This window comes from Silurus aristotelis (assembly GCF_946808225.1).
Source record: "Silurus aristotelis genome assembly, chromosome: 1".
Classification (NCBI taxonomy): Eukaryota; Metazoa; Chordata; class Actinopteri; order Siluriformes; family Siluridae; genus Silurus; species Silurus aristotelis.
Window position 1 is genome coordinate 28,551,835 of NC_139574.1, and position 21,085 is coordinate 28,572,919.

Sequence of the window (21,085 nt, forward strand, 5' to 3'; positions counted from 1 at the left end):
ACCACATACCGTACCCAATACTGTAACACAAATATGGTACATAATGCCCAAAATGCACCTCGTTGTTGTAAAAGTTTTCTGAATATTACAGTGTAATAGTGTGGAGTTTTGATTGTATTCATAATGATGGCTGCCCCGCCTGTGCTCCACTGTGTTTCATGTTTCCTTTGTCTTTTGTCCCTGTGTTCGTATGTCCCATGTATCCCATGTGTCCACTGTGTCCTATATCCTCAGCTACGCTTTCCTGTGCCAGAGTTCATCATGGCTGTGGGCTTTCTGTTCCTACTGGTGATGGAGGAATTGATCCTGGCTCTGAGAGACGAGTGTGAGAGACAGCACAGACAGAAAGAAGAGCGAGATGAGAAGGAAGCTCTGCTCCTGTGCTCACCAACATTCCGGCCACGTCCTGATCCCTCGCTGGGCCCCATCCGCTTTTCTGTGCTGCTCCTGTCTCTCTGTCTCTTCTCCATTTTCCAGGGTTTTTCTGTGGACGAGGTGCGGCTGCATCCTGATCTCCTCCTGCGCACATCACTTGTCACCTGCAGCCTGGTCTTCCTGCTTGCTCAGAGTCAAATGAGACGCTCCGTGGTATCCGTCTGCCTGTTAATGCTTTCTTTGGCTTTCCCGCTTGGACTCGCTCTGCGTCTCACACATAAACACACCTTACGACTGGCGCGCTCTACCCTCGAGGGTCTGAGTGTAGGGAGCTTCATCTATGTTGTCTTCATGGATGTGATACCTCGAGCGACTAGCGCTAAAGAGCACCGTATTTCTAAAGTTACGCTGATCCTCACAGGGTTCAGTGTGCTGACTGTTGCGCTGCTCCTCAAAACATAAACACGCATCCGAAACTGCACATTGATATTCCCATACTATATGTTACACTACATGTTACCTAGCAACCAAAGTGTTTCAGCACTCACAACAAGGCTTTACAAATTACCATGGCAACTTGTTATGCCATGAATCACCATAAAACTAATATTATATCATACGAAGTACACTATGTATTCTAGGAGTGCGTGGTTTAGGATATAAATATGGACACACATTCCAAAGTGACCTTAGAAATGCACACTTGTGTCACATGGAACTGTGCAATGGTGCACTCCTCAGTGTGTATGCACATGTAGGACTTCCTTGATGGTTCTGTCCTTTGTGATTAACATACTGTTTCTGTATGTTATAAAACGTTCCAATAAAGCTGAAATTTTTTTAACAATCTCTGTTTTTTTTTCTTGTGTTCTGCATAGGGCACTTGATTTTGCATTGTATTGCATTACATTGTCTTTATCATTAAGGGTGTTGTGAGTGGAATTTAGGCTGCAGCATGAACTATTTATAGTCTCTACCACCATCCTGGACCATGTACATCATGTGCATGAAGCCCTGCCTCCTAGTGGAGGTCAGCCTGTATGATGTGATGATACACACGCATTGTGAGATATATAATGCACATAGTACAGAGCTGAACATTACTTAAAAAAAATATTATTGTGAGAAACGGCAAAAAAAAGCTGTGTAGATGTTTATTATTATTAAATCTTTCTTCTGCCACCATCAAGGCAGATTTGTGCCTAATTTGGAAATATGTTCATGATCATAACTTTTCAACTGTGTGTCTAAAAGGTAAACATGAGTCCAATATAATCTATGATATACAGAAGAATCACCTGATGAGATTTTTAGCTATTAGGTTTCGTCTACAGATTTGGTCCAATCATCACCTAATTTTGTAAACATCAACTTCAGAGTAAAGCTTGCAAAACATATAAGGGATAAATGTACAATTGTTAAACCTATAGGTTCTAAACTCAAGTTCCAAATGATTTGTCAATGAATATGCCAAACATGAGTACAAGTATCTGAGCAACAAATTTAGACCAATTAGACCAAGGCTGGTATTTCAGGACCAAATTATAGTAACACACCAGAAATGCTGACGTCTAACTCTCATTATACCTGTGTCTCCAAATTTTGTCCAATTTAACCAGATTTTGCTCACATCATCTTGAAACCGCACTGAACAAAACTGAAAGATTTGTGATATTCAAAAACGCTCTCTTGTAACATACTGTAACTGTCTCTCTCTCTGTGTGTGTGTGTGTGTGTGTGTGTGTGTGTGTGTGTGTGTGTGTGTGCAAGGGTGAGTGTGTGTGTGCAAGGGTGAGTGTGTGTGTGCAAGGGTGAGTGTGTGTGTAAGTATAACTGCGTGATTTTATACATGTAATTAACCATCCCACAGTAAAACAGAGGACAGAACACAACTCCAGGATGTTTTTATTTTCAGTGTTCTTGCAATAACAACTGCTTTGTTGAGCATTTCATTTAAGTGTAATGTTTAGCATGTTAAAAAGGCTGACTTAGGTGTGTATTTCAGTGTGTTTAGTTTTTCATCATCCTCCTTGAAGCGCTGTGACAGTTATTGGACAGCTTGTATTCAGTTCCGCCTGCTTTCACTAAATCTGACACCGTCTTAGTGCCTTCGAAGTTTTTAGTCTCCCTGGTCTGTGAAAAAATGTCAGTAACTATAAATAATAAATAAATAAATCAGGATACATTTTATGTCTACAAAGGTTCTTACCGTCCATTTGTCGCTCATGTGACGATCATCCACTACAACTGTGTCAGAGGAAATACAGTAACCACCTCCTTTATGCACCAACCACTTAGTGCCATCTTCCAGAGTCACTCTGAAATCATTATAAATCCAAAATTTATTTTAACTTATAATCTAATTTGAATCTAACCCTAGATATATTTACAATTCTGAACAATAACAATAGACAACAGTACTATATTATTAAATGCCAAAATATTCATCTTTCAATCTTTATAAACATTATAGCTCTCTCTCTCTCTCTCTCTCTCTCTCTCTCTCTCTCTCTCTCTCTCTCTCTCTCTCTCTCTCTCTATATATATATATATATATATATATATATATATATATATATATATATATATATATATATTTATATATATATATATATATTTTTATATATATATATATATATATATATATATATATATATATATATATATATATATATATATATATATATATATATATATTCCTGTATAATATTAGTGTTTCTGTACCTGACTCCTGAGTGACTTAAATCTCCTATCTCCCGACCAAGCCAATCAAGGGGTCGTGTCATCCGCTCAGCCTCATACACTTTAGAGTTATAGAGCTTGGTCAGGTCAGCCTGATCCGACAGGTCAAAACTGTATGAGTTTTTTTTACCTAATAAAAAAAATAAAGACATTATATTAGTATAAGTCCTGTACAGTTAATGTGTGTATAATATGTATAACATGCACAATATTCTGTACAGTTCACCTATTGTAATCTCTTTGAAGTGTGCATAATCTTTTTATAATTTCTTGGAAATTCTGTAAAACAAATCTTGTTATACTTAGGCTTCATTTACATAAGGCTTAATAAACACATGTAATGAAGATGTTATAAACATACCAGATCCCCAGGAGCCTTCAGCGACAATCAGTGCTGTAATGAACACGAACACACCGAGAGCGTTAGTGACCCTCATCTCTGAATCTCTGTAAATCTGATGTTGATGCAAAGTCAAAGATTGTGTGAGTCATTGGGAAAATAAGCATGTTTATATACTGAGCCTGACATGCTCAAGCAAAGAGCTGCAATGAAAATAGTTTTCTTATGTAACAAGAAAGTTTCACAATTCCAGAAATTCCTACATGGCTGTCTTCCAGTCCTGACCCTGTAAAGATTCAGTCATCCATTCCCACATTTTCCAATTACTTATCTTTTATAATATATTATAGTCTCTACCACCATCCTGAACCATGTACATCATGTACATGAAGCCCTGCCTCCTAGTGGAGGTCAGCCTGTATGATGTGATGATAGACACGCATTGTGAGATATATAATGTATGTAATATATAATGTCCGCATATAGTACGGAGCTGAACATTACTTCAAAAAAGATATTATTATTAGAAAGAGCAAAAAAAAAAAAAAAGCTGTGTAGATGTTTATTATTATTACATCTTTCTTCTGCCACCATTAAGGCAGATTAGTGCCTAATTTGGAAATATGTTCATGATCATAACGTTTGAACTGTGTGTCTAAAAGGTAAACATGAGATCTATATAATCTATGATATATACAGAAGAATCTGCCTGGGCCCCACAAATCCTTAGTTATACCGATTTGTTCTAATTTCACTGTCTCTCGCTGTGTGTATGTGTGTGTGTGTGTGTGTGTGTGTGTGTGTGTGTGTGTGTGTGTGTGTGTGTGTGTGTGTGTGTGTGTGTGTGTGTGTGCAAGGGTGAGTGTGTGTAAGTATAACTGTTTGATTTTATACATATAATTAACCATACAACAGTAAACAGAGGACAGAACACAACTCCAGGATGTTTTTATTTTCAGTGTTCTTGCAATAACAACTGCTTTTTTGAGCATTTCATTTAAGTGTAATGTTTAGCATGTTATAAATGCCGACTGAAGTGTGTATTTCAGTGTGTGTTTAGTCTTTCATCATCCTCCTTGCAGCTTTGTGACAGTTATTGGACAGCAGATTGTATTTAGTTCCGCCTGCTTTCACTAAATCTGACACTGTCTTCTTACCGTCGAAGTTTTTAGGCTTCCCGTTCTGTGAAAAGATTTCAGTAACTTTGAATAATGAATAAATAAACCAGGATACATGTTTTGTCTACAAAGGTTCTTACCCTCCATTTGTTGCTCATGTGACGTGCATCCACCACAACTGTCTGAAAGGATAAACCATTATCTTTTCCTTTATGCACCAACCACTTAGTGCCATCTTCCAGGGTCACTCCAAAATTAATTTAAATCCAAAATCTAATCTGAATCTAGGTATATATATATATATATATATATATATATATATATATATATATATATATATATATATATATATATATATATATATATATATATATATACCTGCATAATATTAATGTTTCTGTACCTGACTCCTAAATGACTAAATATTCCTCTCTCCTTGTTTTTGCCATGAAGTGGTCGTGTCACCCGCTCAGCCTTATACACTTTAGAGTTATAGAGCTTGGTCAGGTCAGACCTACTCGACATATCATAACTGTATGAGTTTTTTTTTTTACCTGATAATAAAATATATAGATATTAAATTAGTATAAGCCCTGTACAGTTAATGTGTGTATAATGTGTATAACATGCACAATATTCTGTACAGTTCACCTATTGTAATCTCTTTGAAGTGTGCATAATCTTTTTATAATTTCTTGGACATTTTGTAAAAAATAAATCTTGTTATATTTAGGCTTCATTTACATAAGGCTTAATAAACACATGCAATGAAGATGTTATAAACATACCAGATCCCCAGGAGCCTTCAGCCTTCATGTTCTGAATAAGGCACTTGATTTTGCATTGGTACACATTATGTACACTACATTGTCTTTATCATTGAAGGTATTGTGGGGGGAATTTGTGCTGCAGTGTGACATTTATAGTCTCTACCAACAACCTCAACCATGTACATCATGTACATGAGGCTTTCCCTTTTTGTAGAGGTCAGCCTATACGATTTGATGTTACACACATATTGTGAGATATATAATGCATAAAAAAAAAAAACTAAAGTAAAACTTGTAAAACTTATAAGGGATAAATGTACAATTGTTGAAATTATAGGTACTGAATATATAGACATAAATTAACATATGAATTTATATTTTATAACCTATTTATCACTATAAAGCTGCTTTGGGACAGTGCTAACTGTTAAAAGTGCTGTACAAATAAAGGTGGATTGAATTGACTTGAATTGAATACTTACCAAATCAAGTCAAGTCAAGTCAAGTCAAGTCAAGTTTATTTGTATAACGCTTTTCACAACAGACATTGTCTCAAAGCAGCTTTACACAAATCAACAGTTAAGGTGAATGGTGTGAATTTGTCCCTGATGAGCAAGCCATGCCGACTGTGGCAAGGAAAAACTCTCTTAGATGTTATGAGGAAGAAACCTTGAGAGGAACCAGACTCAAAAGGGGAACCCATCCTCATTTGGGTGACATCAAGAGTTTGATCATAAATCTTTCAACAATACAGAACACTGGAGAGTGAGAACTAACATGATTACTGGAGTATAAGATTATAAGGGATGTTCTTTCTGCAGTCTTATACAGTCTATATGGTTAGTAGCTCCTAGTTTTATAAGCTCAGCATTTACGATCATCACAGATCCAGCATCAGCTTCTCCATGCCAGAGCCTTTAAACACTCCAGGAGGTCCAATGTCAAACTCCACACATGTAGCGGGATCCAAAAGGCACTGGTACTGATAGTGACCATCATCTCTGAATCAATTCTGAATGGTCCAAATGGTTTGATTGTAAAAGACCAATGAATTTGCCAGACAGGAAATGAAGTATTTGAGCAACAACTTTGCACAATTAGACAAAACTTGATAAGTTTTTCAAGACCATGACCTGAGGGTAGGCAACTTATTTTGTGACAGTGCAGACTGCTGGTCAAAAGTTATAGTAACACACTAAAAATGCTGACGTCTAACTCTTATTATTCCTGTCTCTCCCAATTTTGTCCAATCTAACCATATTTTGCTCACATAATCTTGAAAACTCACTGAGAAAAATTGAAGGATTTTTTTATATTCAAAACCGCTCTATGTTAACATGCAGCAAAAGCAAAAAAAAAAAAAAGAGGAAAGGAAAAAATGGATGTGAGGGTGTATATAAGTAATGCATCAACATATAATTAAAAAACTTTAATAATGTTTTCATGTTCATGCTATGCTTTTCTTTGATTGACTAGGCAATAACTGTAGCATCTCTGTAAATATGCTGCTCAAGTTCACCAGGACCTCACAAATCTTTAGTTATAATTATTTATCTTTGTTTGTGTGTGTGTGTGTGTGTGTGTGTGTGTGTGTGTGTGTGTGTGTGTGTGTGTGTGTGTGTGTGTGTGTGTGTGTAAGTGTGGGGTTTTAGACACATATAGACACAATAAACAATCCCACAGTATACAGAGGACAGAACACAAATCCAGGATCTTTTTATTTTCATTTTTTATTTTTGCAATAACAACTGCTTTGTTAATGGTCAATTGTTGAGCATGTAATGCAATGTAATGTTTAGCATGTTAAAAAAGCTGACTGAAGTGTGTATTTCAGTGTGTATTTAGTCGTCCATCATCCTCCCTGCAGCATTGTGACAGTTATTGAACAGCAGACTGTAATTAGTTCCTCCTGCTTTCACAAAATCTGAAACCGTCTTACTGCCGCCAAAGTTTTTAGTCTCTCTGATCTGTACAACAAAAAAAGTCAGTGATTTTGAACAATAAATAAATAAATCAGGATACATTTTTAGTCTACAAAGGTTCTTACCGTCCATGTGTTGCTCATGTGACGTGCATCCACCACAACTGTTTGAGAGGAAATGCCGTAACCACCTCCTTTATGCACCAACCACTTAGTGCCATCTGCCAGAGTCACTCTGGAATCATTATAAACCCAAAATTAATTGAAATCACCAATTTAAATTAAATTATTTGAATATAACCCCGGATATATTTACATTTCAGTTTTCGTTTCATATCACTTAGATTATCTTAATCAGTTTAAAAATTCATTATCTTAATTTCTTTATTTTAAAAATAAAATGTTAATACATTTTTATTCAAATTGATATGAATTATCTAGGAAACTCTTATTTAATATTAAAATAGGCAACAGAATAAATGATTAAACAATAACAATAAAATTAATAAATGCAATTAATAAATGCAAAAAAATCAAATATTTATTATGCATCTTCCAGTCCTTATAAACATTATAGCTCTATATTTACTTGTATAATATTAGTGTTTCTGTACCTGACTCCAGAGTGACTCAATATTCCTCTCTCCCGACTCTGGCCATCAAGTGGCCGTGTCATCCGCTCAGCCTTATACACTTTAGAGTTATAGAGCTTGGTCAGGTCAGCCTTATTCGACAGGTCATAACTGTATGAGTTTTTTGTACCTAATAAAAAAAAATTTAGATATTAAATTAGTATAAGTCCTGTACAGTTAATGTTTGTATAATGTGTATAACATGCACAATATTCTGTACAGTTCACCTATTGTAATCTCTTTGATGTGTGCATAATCTTTTTATAATTTGGAAATTCTGTAAAACAAATCTTGTTATACTTAGGCTTCATTTACATAAGGCTTAATAAACACATGTAATGAAGATGTTATTAACATACCAGATCCCCAGGAGCCTTCAGCGACAATCAGTGCTGTAATGAACACGAACACACCGAGAGCGTTAGTGACCCTCATCTCTGAATCTCTGTAAATCTGATGTTGATGCAAAGTTGAGGATACTGTGAGTCAATGAAAATGAGCATGTTTATATACTGAGCCTGACATGCTCAAGCAAATAGCTGGAATAAAAATTATTTTCTTATGTAACAAGAAAGTTGCACAATTCCAGAAAATCCTACATGGCTGTCTTCCAGTCCTGACTTTGACCCTGTAAAGGTTCAATCATCCATTCCTACATTCTCCAATTACTTACTGCAGAAACACAAGCAAAATATGTAATAAATATACAGGACAATGCATTGTAAATACATAAACAAACTTAAAATAATGAATTGTAATAATTACTTTTATTTAAATTATAATTCTGAATCATTTACTTGCTGAGTAATAAACTAAGGGTTTTTAATGATTTATTTATTACTTTATTATTTACAACAGTATAGCATAACTCTATAATAAATCTTTTCTACCTTTTAATATTTGAAGTACTGTTTATATGTCTAAATTACTGGAAATTCTAAAGTGGCTTTTTGGGAAACTCCTGAATAGTGAAATAAACAACAGTGATTGTGAAATAGTTTGGAAAACGAAAATGTTTTGGATTTGGGTCAATAGTTTAACATCTCAGGACAAGATATTGTAGATAAAATGACATTCATTAAAAAAATCCCTCTTACTGTATGTGAGTTGTCGTTTTGTCTCCCCTTATAGAAAATAAGTTCATTCAAATATACTACTTTATTCTGAGACCATTTCCTTTGATGTTTTGCTTATTCCAGAAAAATAATCCACACCCTTTGATCTATCACTTAATATAGACACATAGATACACATAGACAAACTGTATACATACAGGTGCATCTCAATAAATTAGAATATCATTAAAAAGTTGATTTATTTTAGCAATTCAATACAAAAAGTGAAACTTGTATATTATATAGATTCATCACACACAGACTGATATATTTGTTTATTTCTTTTAATTTTGATTATTTTGCCTCACATTTAACAAAAACTCACTAGTTTAATATTTTAAAAAAATAGAATACTTTATAAGACCAATCAAAAAAAAAAATTTATAAATTGTGAAAGAAATCAGCATCTCCATAAAGCTGGTCAGCAGAGGGAAGCATTAAGTACTCAAAAACTTCCTGGTAGACGGCTGTGCTGAGCAGATGACATGACTCCCCAAACAAACACTGACTGTGCAAACTTTATACTGACCACAAGCAACCTGGATTCTGTGTCATTACTCTCTTCTTCCAGACTCTGGGATCTTGATTTCCAAATGAAATGCAACATTTAATTTCCTTTAATCTAAAAAGACAACTTTGGCCCACTGAGCAACAGTCCTTTACGCAGGTTAGACACATCAGAGCTTGTCTCTGGTTCAGGAGTGGCTTGACACAAGAAATGCAACAGTTGTTGCCCATGGGTACGTCTGTGCGTGGTGGTCATTGAAGCACTGACTCCAACTGCAGTCTACTCTTTGTGAATCTCTTGAATTCTTGAATGGGCTTCGTTTCACCTTTTTCGACCACATTATTTCCTTTCATTCATCTTTCCATTAGTGTGCTTGAATACAGCACTCTGTGAACAGCCAGCTTCTTTAGTGATGACCTTTTGTGCCTTACCCTCCATGTGCAGGGTGTCAATGATGGTTTTCTGGACAACTGTCAAGTCAGCAGCATTTAAAGGCTTAGAAAACCTTTGCAGGTGTTTTGAGTTAATTAGCTAATTAGAGTGTGACACCACGATGAACGATGAAGATTGATGAATCTATATAATATACAAGCTTCACTTCACTGTTTAATGATATTCTAATTTATTGAGATGCACTTGTATGTGTATTATACATATACCGTATACTTCATGAGTCCTGAATGCATGTGTGTGTATTTGTATGTGTTATTAACACAACTGTGCTCACTCTGTAACTAGGCAATTGTGTGCACTGTAGAGTATAGAAAGTGGAGTTGGTAGTGGCCATGTGGAGTCACATTATTTGCTGGAAAAGAGAATTCGACCTGCAATGTGACCTGACCCATGCAAAGCATGCTAAGTAAAATATCACATAGGGGTTTTTTTTAATGCAGGCAGTAAGGGCTATTATAATAACATTGAAATAAAAACAGCTTGTGATGGTAAAATATTTATCTTTATTTTTCCACTTAGCAGAGCAACCATATATTTTTTAAATCAACCCAAACATTAGTAGTTTGTGCTATTTTCTTCTAGTTTTCTTCCATGATTTTCTGGATCCATTTTGCATATCGAGCTACACGTGTGTATACGCCGTATCTTCCTGCTCTTCCACAGTCGACTCCCCAGCTAACGATTCCTGCTGCGTAAAACACATAATTCTTTTTCATGACAAAACCAGAGCCACTGTCTCCTTGACAGGTGTCCTTTCCTCCTTCAGGAAGTCCAGCACAGAACATGTTCTCCGTCAGAGTGGACACATCACTTACTGTCTTTTTCACCTCCTCAAAAGACAAGTGACACACTTCTTGCTCCACAATGGGAAGTGCGATGTACCTGAGATGATTAGCAGTGTGGTATGTCTCAGTCATTCCAAATCCAGAGACCCATCTGAAGCAGAAACAGTAGATAATGCTGCATCATCATAATATTTCTCTCAAAATCAAACATAGATATTTGCATTTGTTAAAATGTTGTTACCCAGATTTCGCAAGCTCAGAGTCCTGTGCAGGAAGACACACTGGCATTACACCTGCATTAAAGGTGAGGGGTGATGCCAGCTTAATTAACGCAATATCATTATTGTAATCTGGGCTTTTATATCCTGGATGGATGTGAAATGATTCAATAGGAAGTGAATTAAATTGTGTGTCGCTTTTAAAATAGTCGCTCACTTTGTTGCTTCCAACATATGCCTGAAAAAAATCAATAAAAGTATGCTTAAATACTAAAATAAAAATATAGCACTATTAAGAGTTAAAGCTGATGGGTAATGCTACCTTTAATTCATCCTTAGACAGCTTTTCTTTGTTGAAATTGTGAGCGGCAGTGAGGAGCCATTTTTCCCCAATCACAATCGCTCCTCCTCTTCCTCCAGCTTGTAGGAACACCTGCCAGGGAAATGAGTTCTCTACTGCTTCTTGTCCTCCTAAAACCCGGCCACGACCACCAGCAATATCCACTATAGGACGCCCACACACTGACAGACACACATACACACACGTTATTTATTAGACAACCATAAAATAAAAATGCATTACTAAAACACTATAGGGGTTACACACTATTACATGCTGACTAGCTGACTAGTAATTTATAAAAGTAGTCGACTATTTACTGTATGTAACTTTTTCTTGAGTCAAGGCAGAGACTGTTTCAGAACTTCACAACAGTTAATAGCCAAACATTACTCATTTATATTTCAGATTCAATTATATTTTTAGAATTCCAAAAAATTTGGGACACTGTGTAAAATGTTGATAAAAACAGAATGCAATAATTTGCTAATCTCATACACTCATATTCATTTAAAATAGAACATAAAACATAGAACACATTAAATGTTTAAACTTAAGAAATTTAGAAGAAGTTAGGTAATTTTTTGACAGCTGCTTCATCTCTCTGTAAGTTGGGACAGGGCCATGTTTACCACTGTGTAGCAAATGTTTTCAAATGATAAAAGGTCTGGACTGAAGACTGGCCAGTTCAGCTTTCGGGCTCTTCTACTAAGAAGCCATGCTGTTGTAACAGATGCAGTATGCATTTAGCATTGTCGTTCTGAAATATGAAAGGCCTTCCCTGAAAAGAGATGTCATCTCTATCTAAGCATAAATGAAAGCATATGCTTGCATATAACTTTCAGCATTGATGTTGCCTTTCTAGATGTGCAATTCCATAGGCACTAATGCACCCCAATACTTCAGAGCTGCAGGTTTGTGAACTGAACAGTGATAGCAAGGGAGATGGGTAGCTTAGTGGTTAAGATATTGTACTTCTGATGAGATGTATGATTGTGATAAATGTAAGTAATTTTGAATAAGGGTATCTGCCAAATCCTGTAAATGTAAATAACAAGCCTAGTCACTTTCCTCTTTAGTCTGGAGAATACAGCATCCATGGTTTCCATAAATAATTGAAAAATTTGATTTATCAGACCACAGACCAGTTTTCCACTTTGCCTCAGTCTATTTAAAATGGCCTTTAGCCCAGAAAGGATGGCAGTGTTTCTGTATCATATTCACATAAAAAACTTTATTTCAGCTTCTCCCATTAGGGGTCGCCACAGCGGACGTTTTTACGCTGGATGCCCTTCCTAACGCAACAATCCCCATTTATCCAGGCTTGGGACCAGCACCAAGAGTGCACTTGCTTGTGCAACCCAAATGGCTGGGGTTGGTTCCCTGGCCGGGGATCGAACCCGGGCCGCAGCGGTGAGAGGGCCGTATCCTAACCACTAGACCATCATATTCACATATGGCTTCTTTATTTTTTAACCTGCATTTTTGGATGACACAGTAAACTTTCTTATCTGACAATGATTTCTGGAGGTTATTTGTGTCCATACAGTGATTGTTTAACAGATTCATACCTGTTTTTAATGCATTGCTGCCAGAGTGCCCAAAGATCACAGGCATTCAATATTGATTTTTTGCCCTTGTCCATTGATACCAGAGATACTCGTTTTATTTCTAGTCATGTTACTGACCTGTCACCAATTAACCCAATTAGTTGCAAAATGTTCCTCCAGTTGTTTCTTTTTAGTAACACTTATATTTCCAGCCTTTTGTTGCTCTGTCCCAACTTTGTTCAGACATGTTGCAGCCAACAAATTCAAAATTACCCTGTTTTTTTCTTAGCATGGTACATTTCCTTGTTTTTTTTTTTTTTTTTTTTGTTATATTGTCTTTAAAATATGGGTTTTGCAAGATTTGTAAATCATTTGTATTCTATTTTTATTTACATTTCACAAAGTGGGTTTTTTGGGGTGAATTGGAGTTGTAGACTAATATCTATGAAATTAATAAGTGCAATAAATATTAAAAATAATAAATCTGTGTGTCCAGTCAACAGCAGAATAAGGATTGAACTAAATTTTTAAAAAAATGCTGACAGATCTAAACCTCTCCACCCAACCACTATAGCACCCACTGCACATTCAGACACAAGACAGAAGATCCAAAGGAGGTTCACAAGGAACTATTTCCAAGGCAAGAAGGCAAAGACAATCAAAATCTCTCCGTAGCCAAAGATACTATAGAGCAACATTTGAGAAGTTACAACAGCAAGGTTACATCCACATTTCTTCACCTCCAGCCAGGTTCTCTTTAGTGGAGATGAAAGTTAGAGAATTTTGGCCATGCAGTGACATCCACATATGTCACCCAGATCACAGAAAATATTGCTATATAATATACAAAACACAAACAGTTTCTCTAAACGTTACCTGGGAAACAATGCAGTATATCATTGTTATGTCCATTCCATTTTCGATCTGCCTCACAAGTGAGATTTACTAAAAATGATATAAATTGGAGATAATGAGGGACAGTTTTCAATCAACTACTATTCAGCTTAAATGTTTATACATGTAATACTTTTATAATCAATTTAATTTGACCCTAAGCAGAAATCATTTTATATGTTATGATTATTATTATTATTATTATTATTATTATTATTATTATTATTATTATTTTAAAAATAAGATTCTACCTTAACTTACACTGACTTACCATTGTTAGTGTCTGTGAAGGCATAGAAGGGTTCATTGCAGTGATACTGAATGACAGACATGTACTCATTTTTAGAACCAGACAGATATTCAAATCCACCATTCAGTAAATTATTTGGTTCTCCACAATCAATAACTGCAACAGAAAGAATAACATTTGCAAAAAAGGATTAGCATGATTTATTTATTTTTTTTACTTACAATTTTGTTTTGCTCAGAAAACTTAATTGAAATGTTTTTATGTGTTAATTAATAGAACATTCCTAGTGGAGGAACAAACTCTAACATCATATTCATAAACACCACTTCTGTTGTGTTGACAGTCTCCCACTGTAATAAAATTATAATAAATATAAAAACTATATTAATAAGTGAGTGTTGACTCACTCCTGCACTCAGGTAAAGGTAAATGCCACTTTCCATTCTCCAGGCACATCGATTTATAACTTTTAATTTCCTCTTCTCCCTGAAACACAAATTTAAAACCAAAATAAAACCAAAATAAGGCCCTGTTTTTATTTCTGCTTTTTTATTTTAGTTTTTTATAGAAGAAAACAATAGATTTTTGCAATTAAATATTAAATGAATGAATTCATTAATAATAAAAAAAAAAAATCACACACAAAATGAAATAGAAAGAATAAACAGCAATAAAATTTCACCATCATGAGTTTGTATCCAGTGTCACAGAGGACTTGAATGTAATCTCTGTAAGAATATTTTGGGAAGTTGGGAGTGATTCGGCCATTGAGTATTCCTCCTTTGATTTTACACTCCGTTCCTACAGAAGGGTTTCACACACACACACACACACACACACACACACACACACACACACACACACACACACACACACACACACACACACACACACACACACACACACACACAGATTATGTACGTTATGCTTCTCTCGCTTTACCATAACTTCATCTTTAAATGTTCTTAAATGTTGGGTTCCAGCATGGATTTGTGTTTGTTTCTTTATTATTTGAGTTGTGAATAATGAACACATACAGTTTAAAGGTTTTTTTATGTCAGTGAAGTGAGCTAAAAAACTCCAGAGGCGACATTCACCTGAACATCGATTTATTTTATTAATGAGTTGATAATATTCCTGTGTATTACACAAAAACACACACTAAACACACTGTTAAACTGCATTCTCTGGTGTATCAGCAAGGAATGGAATTGTACAGTGAAACTCTAGCTAACCTCTACATCACCAGGTGATTCTTGCTTACTTTGGGTTGTGTAGTGAAGGCTAAATCCTCCACTTTGTCCATGTTTATCAGTGTGAAATTCAAGATCTACAGTGTGTGAACCGGTGTGTATGATTCCAGGACTTTTATCTCCACAAAGTTTCTTTGGAGCTTCATCAGGGACAGACACCTGAAGACAAAAAATCGAGGACAGAAAACAGATAGCTCAGTAACAGAAATAGTAATTAAAAAACATTTTATGTAGAAGTGTTCAGAAAATCTGTAAGCCATAAGATAGATGGTGTCCTTAGCAAAAGACTAGAGTGCAGACAAGAGCTCTTAGCAAAGAGCGTGCAGAGCCCCTCCAAATACCACTCTCTCTCTCTCTCTCTCTCTCTCTCTCTCTCTCTCTCTCTCTCTCTCTCTCTCTCTCTCTCTCTCTCTCTCTCTCTCTCTCTCTCTTTTAACTTTTAATTCTCCCCCTTTATCCTTGGCACTGCTCACTGAAATAAAGTAGACCCATTAGTAAAATTTCGCACAAATCTGTGATCCTTAACACTCAATCCTTGCATGCCTGTTTGTGAACTATGTGATAAGGTTCCAAAAGGACTGGTAAGTAGACTCCATGTGATTTAGTGTTAGATGTTATTAGACAAGATGAATATCCGGGTGTTAAAATAAAGAACATGATTATATTCATAACCGTATGTTTTCAAATCAAAGAGTTTTAGCTTTCTGTGTTCTCAGTAACATAACATTTAATTTCTTACTACGCCATTAGATTGAATATGATTTACTCATAGTGATTTCAGTACAAATGTGTGAACTGGATTTATTGTAATAATGTGGTACCTGTAGCCAATGGAACAAGCATGATGGTTCCTGTGCATCAATCTGCTCAATGTGAAAATTGTTACTAAAGTTAAGAGTTATCTGAAACCCAGGCTCAACAGAGATACTATACAAGCAGCTCATGCCAAGAGGAGCGGCTTTTGGGTATCCAGGACTGGAAAGAAATCCCTCAGGTTCTGTAAAAACATCTCCACCACAGCCCACTAGCACAAAGAGAAAACAACACCACAGAATCAAACAGATATATATATATATATATATATATATATATATATATATATATATATATATATATATATATATATATATATATATATATATAATGGACCAGTATAAATAGCTATGCCTACTGTATAGTCATAAAACATTAAGAAACCTTTAAAAGTTTTTCTTTGTGTATGTGTGTGTATTACATTTCCATTTTTGTCATTTGATATATGAAGAGAGACTTACAGAAGTGCTGTCAAAGGTCTGTGTCAATAAACACATCCCCATGTTCGTTCAGTTGAGAAACTAAGAATACCATCAGTCTAAAAAACCCTGTTGGGGGTATATATAAAAAAACTACTTTCCTGGTCTTATTCTTTATTTTTTGTTTAAAGCCTGTGACTCAGGTGTTCATATATTGGAATAAATTTAATTTCACCAACTAGGCACAAGAACAAGAATCTTGATGAATCCATTTCTTGTACCTTAAATAATGGTGGGATCAGTTGAAGGTGTATAATTTGCCAGTAATCAGGAAGGTTGTTAAAGAAGGAGGCAACAGGTTAAAAGTAATAGCATTGTTGTCTATTTATTCTGATATTCTTTTATTTCTTATAGTTCGGCCTTAGCAGCTATCATGTCAAAAAAAGCAGCAATAGAGGACATCAGTATCAGAATTTAATTTCCTTTTTTTTATTGTCTATTTTCCATTGTTCAACATATCCATCAGCCAATACTTACTAGGTTTATAAGAATTCGAAATGAAAGGGTTGGTGGCTAATTCCAGAAGGAAAAAAAGAAAAAGAGGAAAGGGAGACAGGGTTTGGAAAGGTAGGTATGATTAAGGTATGGTGGAGAAAGCATCAGACAAAGGAACAATGTAATAGAGGGTATAAATTGTTGATGTCAGGTACAGTAGGATAGGTTTATCAGATAGGGTGGTTGAAGTCTCTGAGAAGATTAAGTGACTCCTAATGGTCTGGATTGTGGTAGATGATGATTAAAAGAAGGCTAATTAAATATGCTGCTGACATACCATGGAATTCAAAAAATGAGATGTTAAGGTGAGACAGAACAAGAGTTGAAGCACCATCTCTGAAACAAAAGTAGACCTGTACCACCACCCATGTCCTGCTATTGTGGAGTGTAAAAGAACACATACACAGAGGACAAAACAATCAACTGTATCCTGGTTCTGTGGCATGATCCAGGATCTAAATTTCAGTTATGGAGTGATAGGAAGCTTCTGATTTTTCTGTGTGTAAAGGAGCATGTGCATTGCCATTGTGTGTGTGTGTGTGTGTGTGTGTGTGTGTGTGTGTGTGTGTGTGTGTGTGTGTGTGTGTGTGTGTGTGTGTGTGTGTGTGTGTGTGTGTATGTGTGTGTGTGTGTGTGTGTGTGTGTGTGTGCGCATTGTTGGTGTGTACACTTACACACACAGGTACGCTGATCTGCCCGTAGCTGGTAACCATGGTAACATGTACACAGATACGAGCCCAGAGTGTTGAGGCAGATCTGAGTGCAGCGTGATTCGGAATTGTCTAAGTCATGAGATGAGCATTCATCTATGTCTAAGAATCAAACAACAAACGCATTATATATTATACAGTCATTATAGATTTGAGTACAGATGAGTGTCAGTACAGGTGTGAGCCAGTAAAGCGTGAGCCACTGAAGAGCCAGCATAGATGTTAGTACAAATGGAAGTAAGAACAGTTGTGAATTATTAAGAGCTTGTAAGAGAAATAATTGTTAACAAATTATGATTGTTTAGCATTGTTTGCATTACTATTGTCAAGGAACCAGGCAAAACTAACTCTGTTTATCTTACCAACAGCCTGGTAAAAAGCAGAGAACCCGACATGTTTTTCTGTGTTTGATTCATCAGCCATAAAAACCAGCTGTAGACGGTTGCTTGGAGACAAAATGGGCTTGCTGCCAGGGTGATGGGGATCTGTGGAATTCTTGCCACAGAACTTTCCCAAAAGTTTCTTACCATGCAGAACCTTAATGATAACAAGAGAACAAAGAGAATCACACTCATAAAGATCAAACTACACCATTTACAGAGTAAAAAAATTAGGACTGTGTTCATTGTCAATCACATAATGAGGATTTCACACTGTAAATGCACAGTCTTAATTGTGGTTAGGTTTTTAATTCAACAAATTAAATTAGTAAATTAAAAATGCAATAAAATCTACAATTTAATTAACTTCATGGCTTTCTTGTGCCCACAGCTAACAGCTGGACTACAGCATATAAAAATTAATCTTAAAATACAAGACGTTATTCCCTGTGTAAATATAAAAAATTTTGGACTTATGGACAGTAGAATACAAAACATTACATTTATGATAAGACCATCACAGAAATGGCCTCAAATTATCTTTTCATTCAATCATATTAGCCGGTAGATAATTATATAAATGATAATGGTGATGATGATAATGACAATAATGTTGATGAAGATGGCAACAATGGTGAAGTTATTATGGTGATACTAATTATGGTGGTGATGATGATGATGATGAATGTGTTGATGATGACAAGGATCATTGTGATGAAAATGGTAATAAAGATGGTTATAATAATGATATTGAAATTGTGTTGAGGGTGATGATGATGATGATGAAGCTCCACACTAACCATGAGAGAGTCATAGTAGCAGTTAAGTGAGGGTTCTATGTCCATGTAATTAAATGTGATTTGAAGTTGATAACCATTTGGAACTTCCAGATCCCACTGCTGATGGACATTGGAAGGGTAAGGCTTTGGATACAGAGGAGACTGAACCTGACCATGCATCGATACCTTACACACACACACGCTCACACACATACACAACACACTGCAGGGACAAGAATTCGATAATTAGCACAGAAGTAAAATAAAATTGTACTTTGTATCCAAGTACTATGATTTATTATGGCTAAAATGTCTTATCATTTGTATCACAAGACTGTTGTTTAATCAGCTCAGTTTTAGTGAAAAGCATGAAAATGAGCAAAAAAAAAAAAAAAAAGATTGATCAGTTTTTTTTGTGCTGCCCCCTGGCAAGATGCTAAACTGGGCAGCTGCCCATGTCGCCAATGCCTAAATCTGCCACTGCCAATTGGCAATCAAAACAAGTTTAAAACAGAGCATGCGCTCTACCCTGATTGGTGGCTCACTGCGTGTGCCATCAACACACACCTAGGCTTTTTAAATATGCATAGATGAGTTTTATAATTTTGCACAAGAAAAACCATTACTCATAAGAAAAAAAAATTGTGTGTGTGTGTGTGTGTGTGTATGCACAGCTGTATGTCATCAACGTGAAATAACTCCCACACTTTCTTAATTGTTCTGCTCATTTACATAAAGAAACGCCCCAAAATGATATATATGATAAGCATTTTCCCTTTATATAAGCCAGAAGTAGAAACCCAATTGGTGCAGGAGAATAGTGACACTAGCGGATAATAGAGTCTGAGTTCCTTTAGGGGGAGGACGGCTTTCTGTGTCATGTTGATCTGTAAAGCAGCACAAGCAGCATTTAAAATTAATTCATTTGTCTCAGAGAAAACATGCGAAAGCTTTTACCCTCCCAAAAAAGTCCCAATGAAAAGTTAAAATTTACAGTCAAAAAATTTATTTATTTGAGTCATTCCATTGATGTATTGTACCACGAGTGATGAATGCATTAATACATGATGTGTTGTTATTCGGCATATAGTCAGTTGTCTCTGTATCCCTAAAAAGAGATAAACTAAACAGAAGATTCAATGCCACTTATTATGACTTGTTTACATATACATTATTTAATTGCTCATAGATTTCATATCAGAAAAATAATAATAAAAAAACACAAACAATCCAAATTTTCTATTCTTACCTGAGTATTAGCTGTAATCTGGCCATTGCTTTACCAACTGTGTTTTCAAATGAGTAATGCAATGTGGAAGGACAAAGTCACAGAAAATCAGGTTTGTTTAATTTGGCAAAAGAATAAGAGAGATGGATAAAAAGAGTGAGACAGATGGCTACAAAAGGACAGATAAAGATAGATAGATAGATAGATAGATAGAGAGAGAGAGAGAGAGAGAGAGAGAGAGAGAGAGAGAGAGAGAGAGAGAGAGAGAGAGAGAGAAGAGAGAGAGAAACGGACAGGAGGTGCCAACATTTCTCGTAACTCATGTTGTGTTTAAGGTCAAAATCCACAATGTTGCTTCAGTTTCATATCAGAGTGTGTGCTAATACAAAACATTTAAAAAATTAAACACTATATTTATGTATACGTGTGTGTGTGTGTGTGTGTGTGTGTGTGTGTGTGTGTGTGTGTAAGTTCAAAAAAGATAATGAAAATGATTGAATATTTAATCTGTGAAATGAAATAATTATAATTATAATAATACAAGTCTCTAGATGTCCATAAATAAACAAATTCTACTCTACTCTATTTTTTTTAAGGTTTTAATTCTTAAAATGTAAAAAGAAAATTGTGCTTTTGTGTGTGTGTTTGCATGTATGTGTGTAAACATGAGTAAATAATTAATTAATGTTGTCTGAACTCACAGATTAAACTGCGTAGAATTCTCAGAATCATTCAGATAAATTAGTATTGTTATTAAGAAGAAGTGTATTATTGTTCTGTGCAGTTTACAGTCTGCTGCATGATTGTTTTATATAAATGTATGCGAGATTTCCTTAAAGCGGAACAGACAATGAACATAATATGAGCCACAAATAAACTCTAAAAAGCTTATGTGTTCAGTATTTCTATTAAAACAGTAAAACTGCTGACATTCTAC

General features: G+C 35.4%; 5 protein-coding genes and 1 long non-coding RNA gene across 7 annotated transcripts in view; 2 read left to right on the forward strand and 4 right to left on the reverse strand.

Moving 5' to 3' along the window:
• slc39a3 (solute carrier family 39 member 3) overlaps positions 1–1,222 on the forward strand; it is a 2,715-nt gene extending 1,493 nt beyond the window's left edge. The window contains exon 4 of the mRNA XM_083558469.1: positions 235–1,222. Within this exon, the coding sequence (XP_083414595.1) occupies positions 235–837 (603 nt within the window). The 3' untranslated portion in view covers positions 838–1,222. The remainder of the gene's footprint in view (positions 1–234) is intronic.
• Positions 1–21,085, forward strand: part of fbxo43 (F-box protein 43) — a 129,051-nt gene that overhangs the window by 21,495 nt on the left and 86,471 nt on the right. The gene's annotated exons all lie outside the window — the stretch shown is intronic.
• On the reverse strand, positions 2,256–3,627 carry LOC310735588 (uncharacterized protein). Of its 2 annotated transcripts, none has more exons than XM_083558499.1 (4): positions 3,479–3,627; positions 3,100–3,247; positions 2,585–2,693; positions 2,256–2,508 (listed from the first exon to the last, which is right to left on the reverse strand). In XM_083558499.1, the coding sequence occupies exons 1-4, from the start codon at positions 3,552–3,554 to the stop codon at positions 2,386–2,388; spliced, it is 456 nt and encodes a 151-aa protein (XP_083414625.1). In that variant the 5' UTR covers positions 3,555–3,627; the 3' UTR covers positions 2,256–2,385. The 2 variants fall into 2 exon arrangements, with proteins under 2 accessions (XP_083414625.1, XP_083414626.1); XM_083558500.1 differs by having other exon boundaries at positions 2,256–2,528.
• On the reverse strand, positions 4,382–4,872 carry LOC310735602. The gene is made up of 2 exons (XR_014536337.1): positions 4,716–4,872; positions 4,382–4,639 (listed from the first exon to the last, which is right to left on the reverse strand). It is a non-coding gene; the product is annotated as an uncharacterized lncRNA (long non-coding RNA).
• On the reverse strand, positions 6,929–8,439 carry LOC310735584 (uncharacterized protein). Its single transcript, XM_083558489.1, has 4 exons — positions 8,258–8,439; positions 7,881–8,028; positions 7,393–7,501; positions 6,929–7,312 (listed from the first exon to the last, which is right to left on the reverse strand). The coding sequence occupies exons 1-4, from the start codon at positions 8,331–8,333 to the stop codon at positions 7,187–7,189; spliced, it is 459 nt and encodes a 152-aa protein (XP_083414615.1). The 5' UTR covers positions 8,334–8,439; the 3' UTR covers positions 6,929–7,186.
• LOC310735449 (complement C1r subcomponent-like) lies at positions 10,455–20,328 on the reverse strand. The gene is made up of 13 exons (XM_083558219.1): positions 20,170–20,328; positions 18,942–19,143; positions 18,124–18,298; positions 17,726–17,863; positions 16,086–16,288; positions 15,276–15,423; positions 14,694–14,812; positions 14,419–14,497; positions 14,033–14,167; positions 13,744–13,812; positions 11,300–11,499; positions 11,001–11,215; positions 10,455–10,910 (listed from the first exon to the last, which is right to left on the reverse strand). The coding sequence occupies exons 1-13, from the start codon at positions 20,193–20,195 to the stop codon at positions 10,553–10,555; spliced, it is 2,067 nt and encodes a 688-aa protein (XP_083414345.1). The 5' UTR covers positions 20,196–20,328; the 3' UTR covers positions 10,455–10,552.

Bases quoted from the DNA above. Each gene is read 5' to 3' on its own strand.
- LOC310735584 (XM_083558489.1), bottom strand. From the start codon at position 8,333: ATGAGGGTCACTAACGCTCTCGGTGTGTTCGTGTTCATTACAGCACTG. The intron at 7,502-7,880 runs GTACAGAAACAC...TAATGATTCCAG, and splicing joins TTGAGTCACTCTGGAGTCAG to AGTGACTCTGGCAGATGGCA. The intron at 7,313-7,392 runs GTAAGAACCTTT...TTTGTTGTACAG, and splicing joins ACATGAGCAACACATGGACG to ATCAGAGAGACTAAAAACTT.
- LOC310735449 (XM_083558219.1), bottom strand. From the start codon at position 20,195: ATGGCCAGATTACAGCTAATACTCAG. The intron at 14,498-14,693 runs GTGAAATTTTAT...TTTGTGTTTCAG, and splicing joins CTGGATACAAACTCATGATG to GGAGAAGAGGAAATTAAAAG. The intron at 11,500-13,743 runs GTAACGTTTAGA...TGTGTCTGTCAG, and splicing joins TATACTGCATTGTTTCCCAG to TGTGTGGGCGTCCTATAGTG.
- LOC310735588 (XM_083558499.1), bottom strand. From the start codon at position 3,554: ATGAGGGTCACTAACGCTCTCGGTGTGTTCGTGTTCATTACAGCACTG. The intron at 3,248-3,478 runs GTATGTTTATAA...TTTTTTTATTAG, and splicing joins TGAAGGCTCCTGGGGATCTG to GTAAAAAAAACTCATACAGT. The intron at 2,694-3,099 runs GTACAGAAACAC...TAATGATTTCAG, and splicing joins TTAAGTCACTCAGGAGTCAG to AGTGACTCTGGAAGATGGCA.